At 40.6% G+C, this 23259-nt stretch overlaps 2 protein-coding genes, 1 long non-coding RNA gene and 2 other non-coding genes across 6 annotated transcripts in view; 3 read left to right on the top strand and 2 right to left on the bottom strand.

The window, feature by feature from the left end:
- On the bottom strand, positions 1–13994 carry LOC113534313 (sphingosine kinase 1). The gene is made up of 5 exons (XM_026927007.3): positions 13394–13994; positions 5788–5937; positions 4715–4809; positions 4521–4636; positions 1–3387 (listed from the first exon to the last, which is right to left on the bottom strand). Exons 1-5 carry the CDS (start codon positions 13794–13796, stop codon positions 2520–2522), a joined length of 1632 nt encoding a protein of 543 aa, XP_026782808.1. The 5' UTR covers positions 13797–13994; the 3' UTR covers positions 1–2519.
- A 4620-nt stretch (positions 13995–18614) lies between these two features.
- LOC113534314 (uncharacterized) lies at positions 18615–21632 on the top strand. Its single transcript, XR_004577534.2, has 4 exons — positions 18615–18754; positions 20345–20422; positions 20626–20682; positions 21486–21632. It is a non-coding gene; the product is annotated as an uncharacterized LOC113534314 (long non-coding RNA).
- Positions 20479–20557, top strand: LOC113534843 (small nucleolar RNA SNORD49). The gene has a single exon (XR_003403536.1). It is a non-coding gene; the product is annotated as a small nucleolar RNA SNORD49 (small nucleolar RNA).
- LOC113534841 (small nucleolar RNA R38) lies at positions 21349–21421 on the top strand. Its single transcript, XR_003403535.2, has one exon. It is a non-coding gene; the product is annotated as a small nucleolar RNA R38 (small nucleolar RNA).
- Positions 21633–21783: 151 nt separating the features above from the next.
- LOC113534673 (fas-binding factor 1 homolog) overlaps positions 21784–23259 on the bottom strand; it is a 13464-nt gene continuing 11988 nt past the window's right edge. For both annotated transcript variants that reach the window (XM_053231548.1, XM_053231549.1), the window contains 3 exons: positions 23006–23105; positions 22023–22141; positions 21784–21948 (listed from right to left, as the gene is read on the bottom strand). In XM_053231548.1, the coding sequence (XP_053087523.1) occupies positions 21868–21948; positions 22023–22141; positions 23006–23105 (300 nt within the window). In that variant the 3' untranslated portion in view covers positions 21784–21867. The remainder of the gene's footprint in view (positions 21949–22022; positions 22142–23005; positions 23106–23259) is intronic.

Below are 23259 nucleotides of genomic sequence, written 5' to 3'. Positions count from 1 at the left end.
ACAGCGAACCTGGTGATTGAATCACTATTTACAGATTTACATTTATGGCATTTGGCAGACATCCTTATTCAGAGCAACTTACAATTATCTCATTTATTCAGTTGAACAGTTGAGGGTTAAGGGCCCAACAGTGGCAGCTTGGCTGTGCTAGGATTTGAATTCTCAATCTTCTAATCAGGCATCCAACAACTTAACCACTGAGCTACCACTTTCCACTTCCCAGTTATAGTTGCTGTAATAAAAGTAATAATAGGAAATTCCACATTAAACATAACCTTAAACAGATAAAAAAAAATGTTATACTATAATTTCACAAATCTGATAGGTCTGAAAGTTTAATACTGTTATAGAGCAAATGTAGTTAAGTTTTTAATATGTAAATGTTTCAGGGAAAAACGCCAAAGGGAAAAAAGATTTTAATATACTTTATTATGGTGTACGTCTTTTACAGCGTTATTATCTAACAAAAAATGAGAATATTGCAAATGAAAAAAAAATAAAAGAACATTTTGTGTAGTTGTCTTAATAATACAACCTGAAATTCTTAGCTAACTTTGAGTGAATGATGTCAGACCTGAAAGTAGATATCTGGTTTTTTTTTTTTTGTACAAGAGATAGCACCACAGTCTCATACACTCTACTGATTTATGGGTCATGACCTTTCGGACAGTGCAGTCATTAAGGTGATCTTTATACATAGATCTGACAACTTTATTGATCTATAGGCTCAAAACTTGTGTGTGTGTGTGTGTGTGTGTGTGTTCTTTGATGAACAATCAGTACTATTGTACTCAAGATTCTCAAGAAGATAAGAAGGACTAAATTTAAATAGTAAACCATTTGGCTTAACTTTTAATGTCGTTATATAGTATCTTACTACTATTACTAATAATAGGCTATGTACTATATTAAATATTGCTATTATTATATAACAGCACAGATTAAAAGTATTTTAATATCAGGAGAGCTCTATAATGTAAATTCAATATAATTTTTCTGTTAAAGCCCGTAAAAAGTGCTTGTAATTATTTGTAATTGCTGTATGAATATAATGCATTACTAATGGCATAAAAAATTGCATAAAATCTAATGCACACTATTGGTAATAGGAGGACATGTTTTTTTGTTATTGGTTTCTGCTACAGTACCATTAGTAAGAGTAGCTTTTTTGTGGATTACCATTGTTATTGCTTTTCTAGATTTTCTAACATATTAAATCTTGAAAACTGTCCAGAAAAAATAAAGATAAACATAACTCTGGAATTATCAGCTGGAAATCGAAACCCATAGAATCAGTCATCTGTTAAAATGCACCATCTTTAGATCAGGAGTTATCAGCTGGGGACCAGTGATCAGGAATTATCAGTTCAGGTTTTAGTACCACCAACTTCAGGACACCAAATTATCATCTGGCAGTCTAAAACCACCAACTGTAGGTCAGTGAAGTTCTACATTCACCAGATTCAGACCAGTATTTATCAACCGACGTTCCTAAACCACCAACTTCAGATCAGCGATTATCAGCTGTAGCTCTAGAACCATGATTCAGGTCAGTACACAGAGTTTCAGGTCTGGAATTATTCCTGAACCACTGACCTGAGATCATTAATTATCAACTGGGTTTTTAGACCCACTGTCCACAGCTCTGATGTTACGAGGTGGAGTCCTAAAACCAAAATATTACAAAACATATTAGCTGTTCTTCTTGAACTACCAACTTCACGTGTGATATTTTCGTGTTGAGGGCTAAAACCACCGACATTAGGTCATAAATAATCAACTGGAGTTCTAAAACTGTTAGCTAAAGTTCTAGAACCACTCACTCTAGGTCAACAGTTAATAACTGGAGTTCTAGTTTGTCACATAGAGTTCTACAACCACCAACACAATGCCATTTTCAGCTCCCCATGCAAGCCCTGAACGATGTTTTGATGCCATTCTCATGTTCTCCTGTATTAGGGCTCTCTATACAATATTCACACTTAGCTGAGAGATATTAATGTAGAAAAAACCCCAAATGAGCACTGTTATAGAGTGGGTTCAAGCCAGCTAGTATGTGTTTTTGTCAGGATCATAACATACTTCTATAAAACTCACACACATATCCACCAGCACATGCCCATCAGCTAGACCAACCTGGCATTAAAAACAAAAGAAAAGAGGGAAAGTAGAAAAAGGTACCTTTGGTTGTTCTAAACAGAATTGTTATGGGACTAAACCCATGTTTCTGTTAAGTCAAAGCAGCTCTTAGCATGATGTGGGCTTCAGCTGAGCTTAGATGGCAGAGTATCTAATATCAGGCAGATATACATTTTAAAAAACTTACTCGTATTAGATTTACAAACCCACCAGCATGTGTATCCATGATGCTCTGCAAGAGCTTGAACAATCAGTTGCACATCTCAACCATCAGGTAAAAAGACCATGTCTAAACCACACAAGATCAACTTGAGGTTAATTCCATTTTCCACCATCAGTTAGAATGGCCTCTTTAGCTCATCCATGTTTTTAGGTGGAGGTCATCCACATATGATCCTGGCACATCCCTTGTGCACTTGAGCTTGAATTGGCCCGTACTCCACCTGCTCCCCATCCACAGTAATGACTCCAGGCTTCGTGATTGGCTCAAGCCTCAGTGCTCGGACACGCCGGTAAATCAGATGTGGGCACTCGCATGTGAGGTGCGTCCCCTTCTCCATGGCCAGGAAGAGTCGAAGCAAGGCTGGTCGTGATATTCCTGCTGTTATATAGAGCAGGTGAAGGTGCCCATCGTCAGGCTGTGCATCCGGTGACACCATCAGCTCCTCTGCCAGGTGAGAGTGGCAGGTCGCCAGAACCAGAACAAAGTCTTGCTCTTTTTCTATGGTCCAATCTGTTGGCACGGGATCTCCAATAGGGCTCAAGCGGTTGTCAGGTAGTCTGCCATCCTTTGACTCATTTTTGGAGAGTAAGAAATCATCACCATTAGAGTTATGGCGTGTATTTTCACTTGTGCATTCATGCTGATTGCTGTTCTGCCGCTGCATGTGTGATATACACTGAACAGAGGGACAAAAAAGGGAACGAGGATGTGAAGCAGGAGAAGAGGAAATCGATGACGATTTGGAGTCCTCTCTTGCGGGCAGGAATGCCAGCCTGCCCTGGTAGGTGCGTAAAGATGCCAGGCGCAGAAGAGTGCCCACGAGGAAGCGCATGGCACCGACATTGCGAAACTTTTCGCTCTCAATGTCCACGTCGGCCACGAAGCCCCAGGCAAGCGACAGGAAAGAAAAAAGACGGGGCCCGGAGGAGAGACACACAGAGACGATGTCCAGAGGACACACCAGACCTTTACAGAGCAGGAAACAACAGCTTAGCAGCAAGTCTTCACCCAGTGCAGGGCCAGCTCTGGGACACACATACACAATATTTACTGATAGGATGTACACAAACACATATAGACAAGCATTTAGAATTAAATAGAATATAATAGAATAGACTGCCTTTATTGTCATTGCACTTTGCAGTTCAACAAAATTTAGTGTGCATCTCCTGATACGGTTGTTTTTGAAACACGTAAAAGTAGATTTCCAATGGGGATTTATTCTGTATTACAAATAGGATTTTATGTCAAATATTGCTATGTTCAATGCGTACAGAGAGTGGCAGAGGGACATATTTTACTGTCAGTAATTTAAACCTCTAACGCACACACACAGAACATCCCATCCTCCATCATGGACTACAACTCCTTCTGTCTGTGCTGTCTCACATAAGCTATGTAAAATCTTTGACTTTGGGTGCTTAGGGTAATGAATAGATCCTCTGCTGTTTAATTTCCTGTGTCCTATGCATATAAATGACCCTATTAGCACTCTCAGACTCCATCTTATGTCACTTAAGCACTCATCCACACCGCAAGCTAAAACAGTACACTAGCACTGCACTGGCCCCAGGATATATGGGTCTGATTAAGGATGATTCAAAGATTGCTCTCTTTGTAATTTACTGGTTGACAAGAAATCTGGTACTAATTTGTTGGTTGGTGTTGTATATAAGTTATCACTGTGAGACGTTAGTGGTTGTCTTCCATGCTGATATCACAATGAGTCTTTGCTACTGCTAGACCAGTTACAATGGTTGTTAATAGGAAAGAATGTTCAATGATCTTAAAACAAGTGGGGTAATGGTCAGATTTTGCTGCTAGCTCCTGTAAACAAAGCATCATAGTAATGAGAATTCTAGCATAAAAATAGGGAAGACATTGGTGCAAAAGCTGGAAAAGTCCCAGAATGCAATGCAGCTATTTGATGCAGTTGCTCTGAGTTATGGCGGAGGCTCAGCTTGCTTTGTTAGTGAAGTTTAGTTATTTATCCAGCAATGTCTCTCCAAAAATTGAGTCAGGAGAACGAGTATCTAACAACCCCGAAAATGAGAGGTGTATGGAGGCAGCAGTTCTCTGGTAGTCTGGTGGCCAGATCCTAATCTAACATTACCCTCTGTAAAACTGAAATATGTGCATGTGTTATATCACTACTCACTGTGTGTAATGGTGCACTGATGCTGCCAGTGCGTTGCCAGATCCTCCAGGGAGAATGCCAAGTGGAGTGCGGATCGCTTCATCCCAGTCCTCCCTCTCCATCAAACCATTGATCACCTGCAGGACACGCCACCCAATTATGTGCTAACAAACACACACACACACACACACACACACACACACATAAACACCAACCTCAAACAGAAGACCGTCCCCTGAGAGGATGACAATGGCGCTCCACTGTGACAGGTCAGCATTTCTTACCAACTCACGTGCATGGTTCTGATGCTCTGAGGAGAGAAAACCATACTTTTTTATTTCAGAAGGAAAGTTCAAGTATGTGCATCTGTTTTGTGAAAATATGGGTCAGTGAAGTTTCACTGCTCCAGGGGTGTGTAATTATTCTAAAAGATCTGTCTTAGTAGATTAACCCACTGAACCACTAGCCACACACACACATAGAATAGAAAGAGAGATGACGAGATTGGGAGCTGAAGTGAGAAAGAAGGACAAAGGGAGAGATAAAGAGACTGAGAGAGTGAAAGAAAGAATCATACAGGGAGGAAGCGCTGAGTCAGCACTCTCTCCGTGTGTCAGTGTGTACATCGTTCAGATCAGCTGTCTTCCTCTATATTAAACCTGAGCTGCTGTCTCTACACTGATCCTGTGGGATGGACCCACTGCACACATCAGCTAAAACATACAGAATGAGAGAGAGAGGACGATCTCAAAAGTACTGTATAATTAATGACTACTGTATTTTCCTGAATTATAAATCTCTCTGGGATTTTGAACACACACACAATTTTATTAATTTGATAACTCATAACAGCAAATTCCAAGCAAGAATAGTGTACTACTCAGGTCTGATACTCTATGACTTGCGCTAAATAAAGTGTCAGGAAAGAGGAGAATATGCCCCTTCGTGCTTTTTTTTTGTCAGCCATTGTCTCTGACTGCTCCATAAAAATTGCAGACTAGAACCCTGGCTTTAGGCGGCTCTCTGATCCACATTCACTCCCTTTCTCTGTCTGTGCACTGATATATTATATTGGTCTAAAAATGGCCATGGCATAAAAATATTGCATCTATATATAACCGCAGACTGTTCTGTCCTGATGGAGACAGCGTTCTCCTGCAGTGTAGGGTCACTGCTTCCTGACAGATTTGGGTTTGTCACTCAGAAAAAAATTGTCAGAGGAGCAGAGCTGAGAAATGTGTGTGTGTGTGTGTGTGTGTGGGAGTGTGTGTGTGTGATACCGACAGACCTGTGGTGATGAGTGTGTGAGAGATGTTTGCCTCAGTGAGCATGCTCAGTACAGGGCCAGTGTAGAGAGACATCGCCTGGCCTCGTCCACTCTGAGGATTCACCAACACCATCACACTCCGGCTGACACACACTCGACTGAACTCAACACCTGAGAGCGTTAGAGACACACACAAAACTGAACTCAACCCCTGAGACAGAGAGATGGAGAGAGATGATAAAAACATGATAAAAACAAATACTGGCGTGACAATTTCCAGTTTTTAAACAGGTTTTCATTTAATCGCTTGCATTTCATTGTGTCGTGCACTGAGAGACATACTCGTTAGATCATCCACTAAGATCTTCAACAAGGCCCTGTATATCAATTACACATTTTTGTTCAGCACGCTTTTTAACCGAAAACAACACTACAGAGATAGATTTTTTAAAAAAACAACAACAAGAGGACATTAGAGTGTCATTGGACATTCCTGCACAGCAATAACACATCTTCCACTTTGTGAAACTTTAATTAGGCTTCAGGGACATTTTCACGCCAATCCTCGGTATCATAACGCTCTTACAGCGTGTGAACAGATGGAGACTGGCGGTGTTGAACATGCTGATCACTTTTCCATGACAAGTGAAACAAAAGTACCATCTAAGGGATGCAGAGCTGGAGCAAATGAGTAATTTCTGGAAATGTTTGGAAAGATGTAGAGATCACAAGAACCAAGAAAGCTAATTACACCTAACGACTGATTTTTTTCTTGGGTCTATATTGAGTCAGTGATAAGGAATCAAATTTATGAAAAATATTATTACAGTAACTGTTCAGATGTGGCATCATTACACTGCAACAAAAGCTCACCCCATAACAATCACTCTTCTACACACAATCATAAGTTCTCATGTTCCTACATTTTCCTAACAGTACATCATAGGATGATGTGAAACTCACAGGTCAGCTACAAATACGGTAGTGGTGATGGCTAAAGGTAAAAATGAAACATAGGATTTAAAAAAAAAAGAGTAGTTTGTTGAATTGTGGCAGCAGAGAAAACATCTCTTTGACATCTCATCACAGGCCAAAGAAACTCTCCGTTCAGATACAGTTCTGGTAAATCATGCTTCCCAGTTGTCCATTTTCTGCATGAGCTGATTTCCAGATCATGCTGGTTGATGACATAAGCAGAATGCAGAAAATTTCTTTCATCACAGGTCCACCGAGGATCTTCCTCATACAGTCTGACAGCCTGTTATAGAACTCAGAATTTGTTTGGGATCTCCTACAGTGTGACAAGTAGAGCTGTAGCCAAGACCACCACTGGCAAGTTCAAGACAAGACCAAGACCAGGACTAGACAAGATCAAGTCAAGTCTGAGTCTTAATTGGGTCAGGACCAAGTCAAGAATGAGTCCAAATGAAACAAGTCAAGGTGATGACCATAAAGCATTGAATCCTTTCTCAGGCAAAGCCTTTCTTATATGCCAGACCAAATTTGTAAATTGAGATTTACCGAGAATCCTGCAGAATCATTCTGGACAATAGAGTTAGGCACTAGTAGACAAGGTAGATTAGGATTGGGAACTCAATGGTAAGACCCAAATCAAATATAGCATAGAACCTGTGTAACACACAGTCAGACTACAGCAAAAGGAAATATTCAGAAGTCTAGTACGTTACTGATTCAGCTCCAAGCTCCTGCAGTGTGTGAACAGATGGAGGCTGGTGGAGGTGAAGGTGATGACAGCTGTCTCATGAGCAGTGAGGCCTTGACTTTTTGCTGTGTAAGATGTGCAGATGACAAAACCAAGCCAACAACTGCGAGCAAGCAATTTGTTTCTCCTGACACAGGACCCCTGAATGATACAGATAGAAAGAGGTGTGGAACAAAACGGATCAGATGTCAGGATCAAACAGGAGAGAGAGATGGGGAAAGAGAGAGATGAAATATAGATCCAGGAAGACTCTTCACTTCCTCACTTCGCTCCTGTTTAGCTGTCTGTCTATAAAACATTGTGGAACATCTTTGGTTTTACTGAACAGCATTAAAACAAATGTATTATCTTCATTTAGTAAAGGAAACCTGCCTTCTTCTATAATCTGTTTTTAATTCAGCATTTGTTTTTCCATTTTACCCCTATAACCCAAAGACCCATACTCCTGAGCACACATTTATGAATTATACATGTGAAAGCAGGAAATCTGATCTGAGTGCAGCTTCCATTAACAGAAAAGAACAGTTAGCAGTGAGGCAGAGCTTTTAGACACCATGCTGTAAAGCTCAAATCAGATTTAGGTTTCGTATACTCAAGATTTTTAAAAGCTTAATCTGTTTAAAAACATGTAACCTGGCCCAAAAACTGGCACTTCAGCTAGGCATTACTAAGCTAGCATAAACAGCTTGTTAGCTATGATTAGAAAACATTACTTCAGCTAGCACAGGAAGGCTGTTAGCTTTGACTCAAAAACATTGCTTCAGTTAGCATAAGCAGTTGTGAAATATTACATTAAGTCATTAAGTACTACAATGCGTGTGTTAGGTTTAACCCATAACATTGTTTGAGCTATGCTAAAGAGACTTGATTTAAATCTACTGTCATTACTGTAAAGAGCCTGTTAATTTTCTCCTGTAAACAAAAATGAGCCCAACACACTCACACACACACACACACACACTCACACTCACACACACACACACACACACACACACTGTAACCACTACATCTTTCTCCCAGAGCATGTGTGTCAAGCTGGTAAGAAGAGAAAACCAAGATCATTTACACATCCATTATTTATACAGTACACACCATTCCATTTATCATCACTCTTAATCCATAAATTCAAAGCCAAGGCACGAGGGAAAAGATTCAGGACCTCTGTAGGGTCCTGTAAAAATTGTTTAATAAAAATTCTGCCCTGACTTCTGCAGTCAGACACATCACAGGAAAGAGCAGTTTCCTATTTTCTGCTCTGCTTCTCCCACATTACTGTGTTTATGTGTTTTTGTGCATGACTAGACAGTGTTAATGGTCCTGTGTGTGTGTGTGTGTGGCTGAGAGCCAGGTGTAGCCTGAAATCCAAGTCAGCGTCATTAATGTGCAGCCTTGCATGTTAGTTCACAATTGTGTGTGTGTGTGTGTGTGTGTGATGTCTCAGTACACCATATGTATCACATTATTTAGTTTTCTTTAAAAACTATTTGTAAAAAAGATAAAGTATTTAACCAGAATCAAAAGTGTAAAGTGTGGGTCAGTGTTATAGAGGTGAATTATCAGTGTTGATCTCTCATCACATCATTTAAAGCAGGGATGTCCAATCTTATCTGCAAAGGGCCAGTGTGGGTGCAGGTTTTCATTCCAATCAAGCAGGAGCCAAACCTGATTCCACCTGTTTAATCAGTTGATTTCAGTAGACTCAGGCGTGGCTTCTGCTTAAACCTGCGCCCACAACGGCCCTTTGCAGATAAGATTGGACACCCCTTACTTAAAGCATCGTTCTGTTCAGTTAAAGGTACATTAAGAACAGTTAATGATGCAATGTGATATGATTTACAGCTGCTTTGATGTGATACAGTATTATGCAAACATTTCTGGCTGTGAGAAGTGGGAGGCCACGCCTCTTTCACTGTGACTGACAGACATATAGGCCACGCCTCCTTGACTAAGTTTGAGAGACACAGAGCCCTCGCCTTCTTCACTGAGACTGGTGGTGGATTCTATACTAATATAAATCTGGATATCAACCTGAGCTGATACAAGTCCTCTGAACTGATGTCCTAGTGTGTGTATGTGTGTGTGTGTGTGTGTGTGTGGTTGTGTGTGTGTGTGTGTGTGTGTGTGTGTTTGCATGTAATGACTAGAGCGCAGCTGCATGTTCTAATGTGAGATTAGTGGAGCAATGTGTAATGAATGCAATAAGATCATATAAAAAACATTTTTGATCTAGAATGAAGATTCGATGAGAAACTGGTCCAGAGTAGAGACCACAGCCAGTGACGTCAAATCAAATGAATGCTAACGAGAGGCAGCGGTGACCTTTAGAGTTACTGGTGGAGGAGAACACAAAAGCCAAACATCAGGCCAGATGTTTGATATGCAGATCCCACTGCTGCACACAGATAAAGCTTAGAGAAATCTATAATCCGAATTTGAGGCCATGTGCCCCACAGCCATCTGCTTTATCTCTAAAGAGCCATTTAGACATCATGCTTAGACGGATTTGTAGCTTTGCCATCTTAAAAAACTCATTTGAAATACATGCGTGCTGTTAAAATCTGCATTGTAGGCAGCTCGGAATCACGCATGCTAAAACAAGCTTATAAATTACACATACGTCTGATGTGTATGTGACAGAGATGGAGGACGGGGAGGGGTTCCAGTTGCCAGCAAACATCCAACAACGGCAACAACTGTATTTATTTCATCACTTATTTCATCATCAGAGAAAAAAATTGCTCATGTGAATGTAGATTTATGATAATGATGGAATCGAGTTTCAGAAATTATAACATTTATGTACTAGAAGCTTCAACCACACTACATACAGTATAATCCAACACGACAGTCACTGGCAACCAATCAGTGTCAGTTTACCAAGGGGTGCCATTTCTTTTTTAGAGCAAGATCAATAGGAAAACAGAGATTATAACATTGGTGTCTGTTTGCGAACATTCAGTAAATAACCAAGTGTCTACAGTCATCAGAGCTAATTAGCGTGTGGCTGTAATATCAGATCTACATCATTATTTTGAGTCTAATAAACTCTTAATGTTGCTACAGCTCACATTTCACTCGTTAAGTCTTACATCAGCTCATTAGACTAAAGACACCACGTGCAGCCATTTCCAGCTCTGGTTCAGGCTTCAGCTTAGCAACAGAGATGCTATAAAAAGATGCTGATTGTGATATTTTCGAGGTGATGAACATTTTGCCTGCATTTACACCTGTTTAGAGCGGTAGAGCTCCTCCTCAGTCTGTGAACAGCTTGTGGCCTTTAAAGGGAAAAATCCACCCTGAACAACCTGCATATCAATATTTATAATAAATATGTCATCTTATGCAAAAGATTTATTTTATGATTGTGACTTTTTTTGTTTAAACTTCTTCATTGACATGTTGTTCTATTTTCACTTTGATTAACAGTTTACTACATTACCCACAATGCCATTCTACCTGCTGATAGCAGTGCAGTGGGATTTAGCCTTTGCTTCATCTCTGCCTAAAGAGAGTGATGCAGCAGAGCTTTAGTCCTTTAGTCTGTCCAGCTCTCACCTCCTCATCTGTACACTCTGCTCAGACAGATCAGCTTCCAAAGCTTCAACTTTCGCACTAATATCACACTCGTCATCTCATAGATCACTAGAGCCAAGTCTCTGCTGTAACTCTATAGCTGCATTGCATTCTGGGACTTTGAATCCAGCGGGTCCACTATTTTTATGTTGGATTTCTCATTTATATGATGGAGAATAGTGAGCAAGAAAACCTGAATGTTGTACCTTTTACCATTAAAATAATGAGAGTTAGTATGTAGTAGTACATACACTACTACACTAAAACAGTGCGCATAAAATGGTAGAAATTCTAACTACATGCAGTTTTGCTCATGCTCGGACACTGAGAGGCCGAGAGAGAGCAGGAATGAGGTCACTTCCGTTTCTGTGTTCTGGGTAAAAGGGGAGCTGATGTGAGCAGGTGGCTAATTCTGATTTGTACTTTTGTAGCTTTGAGGTCACCTAAACAATTACAGTCAATGAACTGGCTAAAGGAAACTAGTACAAAAGGAAAATTCAGAAATCTCCTAACTAAAAAACAAGAGTGTTCTTTGTTTTAAAGAAAATTGACCACAGAAGATAAAGCGAAAAGAAAGAAGCAACAGCAGCTGCTGGAGCTCCATCTCTGATCCAGTTAATCAGAGCAGAGAACCCTCAGGTACTTCCACGTGACGCTTTCGCACTACTGATGTTCCACTCGCTCTGCCTTTCTTATCACCTTACACTGCAGCTCCACCAAAATCCAAGCTACTTCTTTTGTCTACTCATTTTAGGACATTTTCTATAATCATCACTTTTTTTTTCAACTAATAAATCAGTGTTTAACATCATAACAACATTTGCTGTGGGATCACTATTAAGCAATTCAATTCAATTTTCACTTCAATTCAATTTTATTTGTATAGCGCTTTTAACAGTGGACACAAATTGTCAAAAAGTAGCTTTACAGAAGTATACAAACTCAGGATATGAATTTTAAATTTATGAATTTATCCCTAATGAGCAAGCCAGAGGTGACGGTAGCAAAGAAAAACTCCCTGAGACATCATGAGGAAGAAACCTCGAGAGGAACCCATCCTCATCTGGGTGACAAAGAATAGTGTGATTATAAATAATTCCCTTCTTTAACTGTGTACTACATGGACAAATAGTGTAATTGTGTAACCAGGAAATTCATTATAGCTTTAATATGAAGTCTATTTTGTTGAAGTTGTCGACTGTTCACTGATGGAGACTTGAGTGCAAAACTGTTTGTATCAATTGCAGTCCAAAGCCATCTTCATGGTTTCTACGTGGTACCATCCACAGTAATCTGATGTTGTGCAATTCTGTCATTTTCATGCACAGGTGGTCAAAATGCAAGAAAAGGTCCAACAGACAGAAGACAGATGAGACAGAATACTGAATGTAAAAAGTCAGATTTCTCCCTGTTAGTTATAGATTATTTCACGCCAAGAATCCTGAGCCATGCGCCTTTTACAGCACAATATATAAGTGCACATTAGTGTTAGGACTTCCAGCTCTCTTCCTCCTGGTGCCTCTTAACACACACACACACACACACACACACACACACACTGAAAGACTGCAGAGGCGAGCCTATTGAGCCAGATGAATGATGAATGAAAAAAATGCTGATCTTGCTAATAAAGAATTTAAGCTAAGGTTGATGAATCAGTGCAATGATCTTAAACACATTTCCACCAGAGCCATTTCAGTTCCCAGAACCTTTTCAGTTCCTGCTCCAGAGTCAGAACGCTCCATGAATGTCTCTGTTTGGTCAAGATTCATGATTGACATGATTGAGTCTCTTACATGCCATTATATATTTAACTAAAAAAAAAAGCTAGCTAATAATTATGAAACTGTTTTATATCAGAACACTGACTGCAGTTTTGCATCAAGACTGAAGAACTGAAGAAGTGTGAATTTGTGCTTTGTGTAAATGCTTCTAGTTTTAAATCTACATTAGTGTTAACATCATTTTTGCACAAAAAACAAAACAAAACAAAACAAAAAACTTCTCTTGCTCAGAAATGTTTTTCTTTTCTCAGAAGTTCCTGAACTCTTTCTGTTGCCATGATCACAGTGATGATCCCCTTCATAAAGATGGTGCAGTTAATACAGATGTATCAAGAAAAAAAAAAGTTTTCTGTATTTATTAAAGGGTCATATGACGTATGTATTTAATAGGTATTTAATAGGATGTTCACGTGCCGTGTGTGATGCACGTGCTAGCTCTTGTATGTTGCAGGGCTGATTTACTGAGTTAAATTCCTGAGTAAAAAAAAAGAAGAAGAAGAAAAAAAGAAAGAAAAATGTGCAACTTTTTTATGAAACTTTTCCTCACCGTCTCTGAGACCCTGCACGCGCTGTGATGCGCGGTGTCTGACAGCGCGCGCCCACCTCTCCGCCTCCTCCAGGTTGGCTCGAGCGTCCTCCCCGGTGAGGACCCGGAATCGGTGCTCCACCCTTTGGCGGCCGGCGGGAGCTCCGGTCCAACTGCGCCGCGCCGGGTAGAAATAAGCGGAGAGATACGCCGCCGTGTCCGCCTCGTCCTCACTCCGGCACGCGCGGCATCCCACACAGTCACCGAGGCCGAGCTCGAGCGCGTGCTCGTGTCCGTGCTGCCACACGGGCGACCCGCCGATCTTGCGCACCGAGAGGCAGCTGTCCGTTAAGGTCACGGAGAATCTGAGTCTCCCGGTCGCGGCGTCGGTGAACTCCGCGCGCAGCTCCTCAGCTCCGTCCATCCCGACCGGAGGAAGTTTCCGGCTCTGCACCGGAAACCGCGGGACGTGAGACCGGATCCGATGGGACGGTGCAGGTGAGAAAACAGCGCGCGTGCGGAGACCGGAGGCGGCTGCGGGACTGCTGGAGTTTAGCAGCTGGATTTAGTTCCGCTGAAAGATCTCTCCCTAGTGACGACACCGAGATACCACACACACACACACACACTCACTCACACACACACACACACTCACACACACACTCACACACTCACACACACACACTCACTCACACACACACTCACACACAAACACACACACACTCACTCACAGACACACTCACACACACACACACTCATAAACACACACTCACACACACACACACTCACACACACACACTCACAAACACACACACTCACACAAACACACACACACACTCACTCACACAAACACTCATAAACACACACACTCACTCACAAACACACACTCACACAAACACACACACACACACACACACAAACACACACACACACACACTCACTCACTCACACACACACTCACACAAACACACACACACACACAAACACACACACACACACACTCACTCACTCACACACACACTCACACACTCACACACACACACGCAAGAGAGAAGGAGGAGGATGATAGATAGATAGATAGATAGATAGATAGAAAGCAAGAGATAGATAGATAGATAGATAGATAGATAGATAGATAGAAAGCAAGAGATAGATAGATAGATAGATAGATACTAAACTAAATGGTTTATTGCGCACATTGTGGCTAAAAGGAGCTGAAGAAGGGAAGGAAATAAAGGATAAAGGCATTTAAACACAATTTCTTTTTTTTTTAAGAAATAGAGAAATCTGGTTTATCTGAACAAGCGGCACATCTGGTTTAAATAGCTGCAGCATTTATGTACTAATTATTATTATAACTAATTATATATATTGTTTTATGTTTTTTCCACTTGTTATATGAAGAAATAGTTAATGCTGGTGCATTGTGCTGAATGTTTTTCTTTGATTGAGGCAAGGGCGTAGTTTTAGCATGGACGCAAGGGACGCGTCCCCACCAATGTTCAGCGATTACTAAATTGTCCCCACCAATAATTTTATACCCTCTAAAAAACAGATTCTCATTGGGTGTAACAGGAAGGGTTAAATTCGGTTCCTTTCTGGCGTCCTACCAATAGATATCTTCCTATCGTTGCAAAAGTCCTTGATATTTTGATTCTGATTGGGTTATCAGGAACACATGCAATGTGATTGGCTGTGCCTTACCTTGCTGTCACGTGACAATCCGTTTGGTTGGCAGCGCGACAGACTTAGACAGTAGCGTAGATATCGAAGAGATGGCAGCCAAAAGAAAGAAGGTCGATATAAGGAGCTATTTTGTAAAGAAACCTGTAAGTCACTTATAGTCAAGTCCGCTAATGAAATTTGTTCAACTTAATAACGTTAATGATATCGTTGGGTTTTGGTGCACACCATATAGTGTAACAGGCTAATCGTCTGCACGATTCTAATTGACATGCATAGGCTATCCCATTTTGTCAGGTGACCGAACCAAAAATAGCTCAGACAGCGATGTCACAGGTGAATGATGAATGTGACCTGATAGGCTGTATATGAAGCTGTGTGACTGTATATATGAAATGTCTCATTTAACAGGTGACAGAGGCAGCTCAGCCTTGTTGTAGCTCAGAAAGCGAAGCATGGGCACAGGTGAATCTGAATGCTATTTTGATACAATGGACTACTAGCATCGTGATAAATGTTAAAGGCGAGCTAATGCCCACTGGCGCCGACATGGTTTGGGATGCGTCAGAATTCTAAACTTTAGCGCTGTTGTCAAGCATGTGCATAGCAGCACAATAAGGAGTAGTGCACAGTTTTAACTAACAACATTATTTGCTCCATTGAAAACAATGGGTCAAAGGTGAGGTTCATTAAGTATATCGTTATGGTTTAAATATAGGGAAATGTATGTAATCTATTTAAAATGAGGGGTGGGACTAATTGTATGATGTGATCTATCTCTAAGGAAACCGGTACATCTGTTGTGAGCAACAGGGAGAGGAGCAGTGAGAGTGAGGAAGAACAGTGTATAAGTGGAGATTTTCAGGAGCTCATTGAAAATAAGCCAAACCAGCCTAACCCCAAACACATCCCAGTTCAAACACTGTCCTGTAGGGTCCTCCATTTTCAGGAGAGGTGGTACAAAGACTATCCATGGCTGCATTATAGCCCTGCAGCGAAGGGGATTCTCTGTTTTAACTGTGTGAAGACATATGCTGTACATAAAAGTACTATGTCAAAAAAGGCAGATCCTGCTTTCTCCTCCAAAGGGTTTACTAACTGGAAAAATGCTCTAGAAAGATTTGAACGCCATCAAAATTCTCAATCCCATCATCATGCAGTCACAGTTTGTGCTCAAGAAGCAGCTCCAATAGATGCACAGCTATCAAGTGCCTGGTCAAAACAACAGGATAATGCCAGACACTGCTTACAAAGCATCGTGGGTTCAATACAGTTCCTCACCAGGCAGGGTTTGGCATTGCGTGGCCATGGAAAGGAAGATGGTAACCTGTTTCAGCATTTAAAATATAAATCCAAAGATGATCCTTGCCTTTGTGACTGGCTGTCCCATTGTCATGACTATACCTCTCCACCAGTGCAAAATGAGATTTTGCGGTTGTTAGCAAACTGCATTGTCAGAAATATTGCACAAACTATCCAGTCTCTTTCTGTCCTGCAGTATTCCATAATCATAGATGGTTCTCAAGACGTCTCAGGTGCAGAGCAAGAGTCTATATGTTTTAGATATGTGGATGAGGACCTGGTTCCACATGAAGCTTTTGTTGGCTTATATGAGGTCACAGGAACTACTGGAGTGGAGATAGCCAAAGTAGCTGAGGATGTGCTTCTGAGGCTGAATATTCCAATGGCGTGTTTAAGAGGCCAGACCTACGATGGTGCTAAAAACATGTCAGGAGCTTATTCAGGTGCTCAAGCAGAAATAAAGAAACGACAGCCATTGGCACTGTATGTGCACTGTGGGACTCACTGCCTGAACTTAATCACACAGGCTGCATGTCAGGCTAGTCCTTTGATACGAGATTCTTTAGAGTGGGTTCATGATCTGGGCTCATTAACCAAACAGTCTGGAAAATTCAAAACAATGTTTTCAGCTGTAGCAGCAGATACAGAGGGCCCATCAGCATCACTCAGGCCACTGTGCCCAACCAGGTGGACAGTAAGGGGAACTGCTATCAAAGCAGTGCTGTCACAATATGGAAGTGTTCTGACAAGCTTAGAGGAGATGGCAGCAACTGGATCTAACACAGGTGCAAGGGCAAATGGATTGCAGGAGAGGTTTGAAAAGGGCAAAACAGTGCTTGGGCTTCTTTTGGCATTGGAAGTTATCGAGGAGCTAGAATGTCTCAACAAATCCCTGCAGAAACGGACTGCAACTATTGCAGGAATGAAAAGCTCAATAGAGTGTGTCAGATCCACTCTACAGTTGAAAAGAACTGAAACAAAATTTAAAGAGATCTTTGATAAAGCAGTGCAAATGGTGGACTCTCTTGGCATTGAGCCCATTCAGATCCCTCACCAGAGGAGGCCACCAAAAAGATACACAGGTGGGGCTAGCCCACACACTCCCAAGTCACCTGAGGAGCATTACAGAGCAGAGTTTTACAAAGTGTTGGATAGTGTAGATGTTCAGTTTCAAGAGAGGTTCAATCAACCAGATCTAGGCGTCTTGCAGAAGCTGGAAGAAATTCTGCTCACTGGAGAGGTGGATAGCATTGTGGATCAGTATCCAGAAATTAACATGCAGACTCTAAAGGTTCAGCTGGCCATGTTCAGGTCCAAATATACATTTAAATCTAGTACAGAAGTGGCTACATTCTTGAGAGGAATGCCAGTGGAAGTGAGGGGTCTGTTTGATCAAGTTGAGGTACTTGTAAGGTTACTTTTAGTCATTCCTGTGTCATCTGCTGAAGCTGAAAGAAGTTTCAGTGCCCTCAGAAGACTGAAAACATGGCTCAGATCAACAATGACCCAAGTACGATTAAACAATGCTGCAGTATGCCATGTCCACCAGGACATCCTGGACAGTATAGATGTAAAACAGATATGCCAGCAGTTTATTTCAGTTAACGAGAGACGAAGGCATGTGTTTGGCTCCTTCTCAAAAGAGACATTATGATTGAGCTGTCATTGTGGTACTAATAGTTAGGTTATATATTTAGCCTATTATTTAAATCACAGCTGACTGATTGGAAACAGCATCTGGGAAACAGCATCTGCCTAAAAGGTTATATATATATACTTTTATTCTGTGATAAATGTTGCTATTTATTGACATCAATGTTGTTGATCACTGCTCTAATCTCACAGCTTATTGGTTGTTATTACCTCTAGGAAAATATGTTTTGTAGTTTTTTTTCCCCTTTGGTACCAGTCCGCAGTCTGTTGTTGGAGATGTATGAGACTTGTTTCATTTGTACCATGGCTGAAGTAAACTGGAGTTTGTTAAAGTACATCTTTGTCAGTGATGGGGGGGGGGGGGGGGGGGATCTTAGGTCCCCACCAATGCCATGAGCAAATCTACGCCCTTGGATTGAGGGGTTGGAATTATAATTACAGACCATCTTTATTATTATTATTATTATTATTATTATTATTATTATTATTATTATTATTAGGAACTGATTTCAGTTCATTGTAAACGCCTATAAAGCAGAGAGTACACCGGCGCATCCCATTGGTCCGAAGTCACGTGGTTTTTACGTCACAGGCGGTATAAATACTGACATCTTCCCCTGGGCTGGTCTCTTTTCCGCCTGTTGTTGAGCTGCAAGGAGGATGTTTGGCTTTCTAACGCTCATAAATAAAATGTGTAATGCTGGAAGTTTAAATATGGGCACTCTAAAACCGCCTTGATTGAATGTAAGTATTTCTAAATGTAATTAGACTGATTTTTTTTTTTTTGTAATCGCTAGCTAGCGGGCTAATCTGCTTTTGCTATCAATTTATTTTAAAATACCGAGTGTTTGTGTATTGTATTTGGGGTTTTTCCCCCTTTTTTATTTTCAAACAGAAAGAAATAATGCTTTTACAACATTCTGGCTTAAATTGCAGAAATCTTCCACAAAAAAACGCTAAAATCTTAGCTAGGCTAGTCAGTGTTTGCTAGCTCGCGTGAACCATGTCGAAGCGCGCGCTCTTTATTTCACTTTCTTTTTGAAATAAATAATTAAATAATTTTAGGTTTTTTTTTGTACACGCATCATGTACACGCATCATGTTTCGAAGATTTTAAAAGTTTGGAAACTTTTTCTAAGAGACGTGCTCGAGCGAGCACGTGGCGCGTGACGTCATGTTCGCGCTGATTAAAGCCTCAGTAAGAGATTTCACTCAGCTGCACGTGCGAGGTATTAAAGCTTATTATAGAGTATAAACATGCAGAAAACCTTTAATAAGGTAGCGAGATGTAAACAATGGCGTGTGTAACTATGGTGCAGTGTAATTCTCTAATTCAGATTTAATTAAGGCTTAAGTACATTGTGTCTTAAGTCTTCATTAAAAGGCTTCATACATACCCAGGGGACTGTTTGCCAGCACCACGTGGGTTGTGCCTTTGTCAGTGGAATTCTGTAACACTTCCAGTCTTTTTGGATATAATAAATTTGGCAACAATGGCTGCATTTACATGCACATCAGTATTCTGATATTAATCAGAATTTGACTTGGTGTTGAGTCATGCATGTAAACATCACCATCTGATCGCCTGATTCAGATTAAGACAATATTCTGATTCCCATCCCTGGAATATGTCTTTTATTTGGAATCTTGTCGCATGTAAACACCTTATTAAGAAAATCCACTGAAAGGAGATATATGCACATATTCAGTCCGTAAGGAATTGTGGGTGTTAACAGATGCTTAGCTGTAGGCTCGGTATTTAGAAATGGCAGCTCTGGCATACTTACAAACACCATGTATACAGGAATATTCTGACGCCTGTACGCATATAAACATCGTATTTAGAATATGGCTGCATCCTGAATATAGACTGTAAATGTATTTTGATGTGCATGTAAATGTAGTCAGTGTCGTGTGTGTGTGTGTGAGATGTGCATGCCTGTTTCCTGTTAAAGTCCATCAGCTTCCTGATCTTCCCAGACATGAGAATGATTTCAATACGTTCTTTTGTCAAAGGCGTTCTTAAAGGCTATCTGGGGAAAAAATATATAAATATATATATATATATATATATATATATATATATATATATATATATATATATATATATATATATATATATATATATATATATATATAGAAACTCGGTATGAAACGTTTTGCTAAAAAGTGTTAATTTCCCCTCTGTATGGAGACCTTTGGGAGGCCCGGTTTTGTGCAACGCAAAATAATCCAAACTCCATTTTTCTGGCTTAATATGATCATATGTTCTGTTATCTGACTCTTTGTAGAAGCTTATTCGCAGGAATCCTAATCTTGGTGTTGTATTATTAGGGATGCGGATTGTGTGGATTGTCTTCACTACAAATGAATCCTGGAAGGAAAATCCAGCTTGAACATCAGCTCCAGCAGGTATGTAGTGCTTAACGTGCTGTGAATGTAGCCGTATAAATTGCTGCGTGTGGTATTCCTGAGATGAAAATGCTACATAGGAAGTGCCGTCTGATGCGATAACTGACGATGGTTAAAAGCTACACTGTTCTGAGGAGGAAGATGAAGGTTTCGTCTCCTCGTTGGTTTCTGTGCAATGTCTCTGAACGCTGTTCTCTCTGCAGGTCACCGCTTACAGGCTGTGACTGGACCGGATCAACCTTGGATTAATCCCAGACTAGGTACAAGTTTACTTTCGTTTTATATCGAAACTAAAGTAATGGTGCACAATTCTTAAGGATTTTCAGTGTTTTTCCTGCTGCAACACTCCTGCCTTTTTTAAGAAAAAAAAGTACAAGTAATGTTTCCCAGGCGCTCACTAGCAAGTTCATATTAAACATTTCTCAACCTTAGTTGTCTATATTTCTCATCTCTAATGTGCGTCATAGACACAACCTTACTGCACTGGCATATACAAGTGGCTAAGTCAAGGAATAAAATGAGGTGGATCAGTGAAAGTCATGTTACTAATCAGAGGTTGAGGTTTTTTTTGTTTTTTTTTTCCCCCCTCTCCCCTTTTAGTAGCACATCGTGAAGTTTTATTCCTCTTGTACCACAGCAATTTGACTGATTACAATTTTTATTTATTAAAGTGACTTCTGTTTATTTACATTTAATGTTGTAGATGGTTAAACAGGTTTAGTTCCTGTTCTCACTTGTGCTATAGCAGCTATAAACGGTATAAACTCCTGAGCAGATTAGCAATTAAACAGAGGATGAAATCTAAATGAATAGAACAGATTTGGATTAGTTGTATATTGATGATTAGGGAAAAACCTGTTCTTGGTTTGGGTGGTTGCTTGGCGACAGTTGCTAAGCGGGAGTGTTGGTGTGGAGAAAGCGTGCGAGCAAGCCTGTGATGATAGAAAAGTTATCCCTGTCTGAAATGATCATGTGGAGACGTGGTAACCTGAGGCTTGTCTTCACACTCGCTACGCTGTGTACGAGTTCAGGGCCGGACACTAACATTTATTTTTTGTTTCAGGGGATGGAGGATGAAGATTCAGTGACGTCCTTGATGGAAAAGGATGCTCAATTGTGAAAGGAAGAATGGTCACTGAGTCATGTGACTGCTATTATTGCTTATTTCATTAATGTATGAAGGCTGTATAAATAAAGCTATTAATCAAAAGCTGCCTGAAGTGTTTTGTTTCAAAGCTGAATATTTTTCACCCTTATGTAAAAGTATTTGATTTCTCCAGCATTAGAATGACCTTCATATTTCAGTTTTATCATTCAGTGCTTTACTGTGAATTGAGATAAACATCACTGAGGCTGAAGGGTTAATAAGATTAGACTTTTTATTAAAATGTGTAAAAACATTTAACTAGAAACTTAAATAAAAATGGCACCAGTTTAAGCTTTCGTCATGTCTGTAAGGTTGAGTTGCACGGTGTGCGTTTCAGTGTGTCCAGGAAGATCTGTTCATCCTGCAGGAAGTCCCGGTCCTGAATTAGAGACATGTTTTAGTTCATCAGCAAAGATGTGTGAGAGGTATTATACACAAAAAGCGTGTGTGTACCTTCTCAGCTGTGTGTTTTAGCACAGCGAGTGTGGCCTGTAGTTTTGGAGAAAAGGATCGGGAGCTGTTTCGTGGTGCTGGAGGAAGAACTGCTGTGCTGTTAAACACTGGAGAGAATCCTGTAAAGAACATGTTCAGAGGAAATCATTCATGTGAAACCATTAAATATTAGTTTAGTGGTTAAGGCTTTGGGCTTCTGATCAGAAGGTTGTGAGTTCAAATCCCAGCACCACCAAGCCACCACTGTTGGGCCCTTAATTCTCAACTGCTCAGTTGTATAAGTGAGATGAATATAAAGGTGTCTGCTAAATGCTGTAAATGTAAACGCCTCTGCTTAAGGTTAATGAGCTAAAGGCCCTCATGTTGAGCTGTTACTGGGGAATGCTGTAGTGGTTAATATATGTAGTTTTGGAACAAAAATGTGAAGCTCACACAGTTCTTGCTGCTCATTAAATTTTTGTTTTATTCGTTTCTACGTGTGAGACACGGAGCCATGATTTCAGCGATGGCAACAAAGCAACATCTTACTTGAGATTTCCTCAGTTCTATGGATATTAGTTATAACGCGGTAAATTGACAAATCCGGACAACCTGCAGGGAAATCCTCCGGTGCGTGTGGTCCGTTTCTGCAGTTCCCTGCTCACAACTTTAGTTCCCATTTACTGTTTAACACTTAAACTTACACCTGTGATTTCATCTTATCGTGTCATTTACGATCTCTCACTGAATGCGTACAGAGACGTTAGGAGGTAAAAATCAGTCTTGGAAGGGAGTAGCAGAGATGGCTGGTGTGACTGCTGAGTGTGTGTAGCTAGTACAGTTGGCTTGCTTTGCTAATCTCTGAACAAAGCTGAGCATGTGACATCTAAATCAATGTCAAATACATTTTAAACAAAACTACAAGTGACATTAGTGACATGTCATTTGTTGTGTGAACGCAGGGTTATTGTATTGGTAAGTGGTCTATGTGTGTGTGTGTATACCTGTTAGTAAAGGATCAACAGGGGCAGGTATGTGGTCAATGGGAAGGCTGTGTCTTATTCTGTCCATCTCTCTGTGATAATCTGTCATTCTCATCCTCTCCTGAGAGACAGAACAGAGGAGTAATCGCGCACACACACACACACACACACACACACAGACACACACAGTCTGTTTGCATAAAGTGACCTTCCAAATTAAATGCTAGGTTACGTACATCCCGAAGAACATTCATACAGAATACAGGACACACACA

Source organism: Pangasianodon hypophthalmus, chromosome 29 (assembly GCF_027358585.1).
Source record: "Pangasianodon hypophthalmus isolate fPanHyp1 chromosome 29, fPanHyp1.pri, whole genome shotgun sequence".
In the NCBI taxonomy this organism is placed as follows: domain Eukaryota; kingdom Metazoa; phylum Chordata; class Actinopteri; order Siluriformes; family Pangasiidae; genus Pangasianodon; species Pangasianodon hypophthalmus.
The sequence above is the reverse complement of the archived record's forward strand: the minus strand, read 5'-3'. Positions and strand labels throughout refer to the sequence as shown.